Source organism: Lupinus angustifolius, chromosome LG01 (genome assembly GCF_001865875.1).
Source record: "Lupinus angustifolius cultivar Tanjil chromosome LG01, LupAngTanjil_v1.0, whole genome shotgun sequence".
NCBI classification, from domain to species: domain Eukaryota; kingdom Viridiplantae; phylum Streptophyta; class Magnoliopsida; order Fabales; family Fabaceae; genus Lupinus; species Lupinus angustifolius.
In genome coordinates, this window is record NC_032009.1 from 27,421,592 (window position 1) to 27,422,879 (window position 1,288).

Consider the following 1,288-nt stretch of genomic DNA (forward strand, 5'->3'; position numbering starts at 1 on the left):
CAGCACTTAGTTAATCTGTTATAATCCCTTCCTCAAACCCCTCTATAAGTAGGCCTATGTAGATGTACAATATCTCAAACAAAGTAAAAGAAGTCTTGAAAGAGCAGAGAAGAAGCATCATTATTTACTGCTTGATTATTAACAGGTAAGGAAGGAATCCATTTTTTTCCATAAAGGAAGTTCCTTGCAACTTCTTGTTTCAATTACATTGGCAAGTATTTTTTTTAACTATTTGTACACAAACCATTTTACTTCATTGTTAATATACAGAAATGGGAGTTGGAGGCACTTTTGAGTACTTATCTGATCTAGTGGGAAGTAACCATCACCACAAGAAGAGAAAGCAATTAAACACAGTAGAACTGAAGGTAAGAATGGACTGTGATGGTTGTGAGATGAAGGTAAAGAAAACCCTCTCTTCACTAAGTGGTGAGTTTAACATTCTTGTCACAATCTACTCTTATTTTGTTTTATGTTGTTTATGATAGGGGTCCAAACCTTTTGATAATCTGGTGAATGGAAATTAAAGTATAATGCATTATTACATTAGTTTACCTCTATAGTGTGGAATGTGGACTCAAGAAGGAATGGAAAAAAATATTTACATAATTAAATAAGTGAACAATAAAATGAAGAGAGGTGAAAGACTAAATTACTTACTCAACATTTTCTTTACATGTTTGATGACTTATTAATAATGAAAATAAAGTGCTTTTAATAGTTAAGTGCAAATGCCTTGCTTGGAGAGTTAGAATGAAAGACAAAAAGTGAAACGAGGCAAAAGAAAACATATTAATATAGTAAGAGACATGTTCATATAATTAAAAAAATGTCTTAATGTACGAGACTCAATGTTAGCATTTATGATTTAACATGAAGCTGATTATGAGTTTGTGATTGCAGGAGTAAAATCTGTGGAGATAAACCGTAAGCAGCAAAAAGTGACAGTAACTGGGTATGTTGAACCAAACAAGGTGCTAAAGAAGGCCAAATCAACAGGGAAGAAGGCTGAGATTTGGCCTTATGTGCCTTACAATTTGGTGGCTCAGCCATATGCTGCTACATCTTATGACAAGAAGGCTCCTCCTGGTTATGTGAGAAAAGTGGAGAACACTGTTGCAACTGGAACAGTGACAAAATCATATGAAGACCCTTATATCAACATTTTCAGTGATGACAACCCAAATGCTTGTTTCATCATGTAGACAGAAAAAAACTGTTTTTTGGGCAGAGCACTGTAATTTTTCTAATGTTAATGTAGTGTGTTCTTTTCATTTTCTTTTGTGCT

General features: G+C 33.7%; 1 protein-coding gene across 2 annotated transcripts; it reads left to right on the top strand.

Annotated features, from left to right (window-relative positions):
* LOC109359301 (heavy metal-associated isoprenylated plant protein 23-like) lies at window positions 25-1,288 on the top strand. Of its 2 annotated transcripts, XM_019603926.1 has the most exons (3): window positions 25-145; window positions 271-429; window positions 904-1,288. In XM_019603926.1, exons 2-3 carry the CDS (start codon window positions 273-275, stop codon window positions 1,203-1,205), a joined length of 459 nt encoding a protein of 152 aa, XP_019459471.1. In that variant the 5' UTR covers window positions 25-145; window positions 271-272; the 3' UTR covers window positions 1,206-1,288. The 2 variants fall into 2 exon arrangements, with proteins under 2 accessions (XP_019459471.1, XP_019459464.1); XM_019603919.1 differs by lacking the exon at window positions 25-145 and having other exon boundaries at window positions 214-429.

Coding starts and splice junctions, on each gene's coding strand:
- LOC109359301 (XM_019603926.1), top strand. CDS start 273: ATGGGAGTTGGAGGCACTTTTGAGTACTTATCTGATCTAGTGGGAAGT. Junction 430..903: donor AACCCTCTCTTCACTAAGTG/GTGAGTTTAACA, acceptor TTGTGATTGCAG/GAGTAAAATCTGTGGAGATA.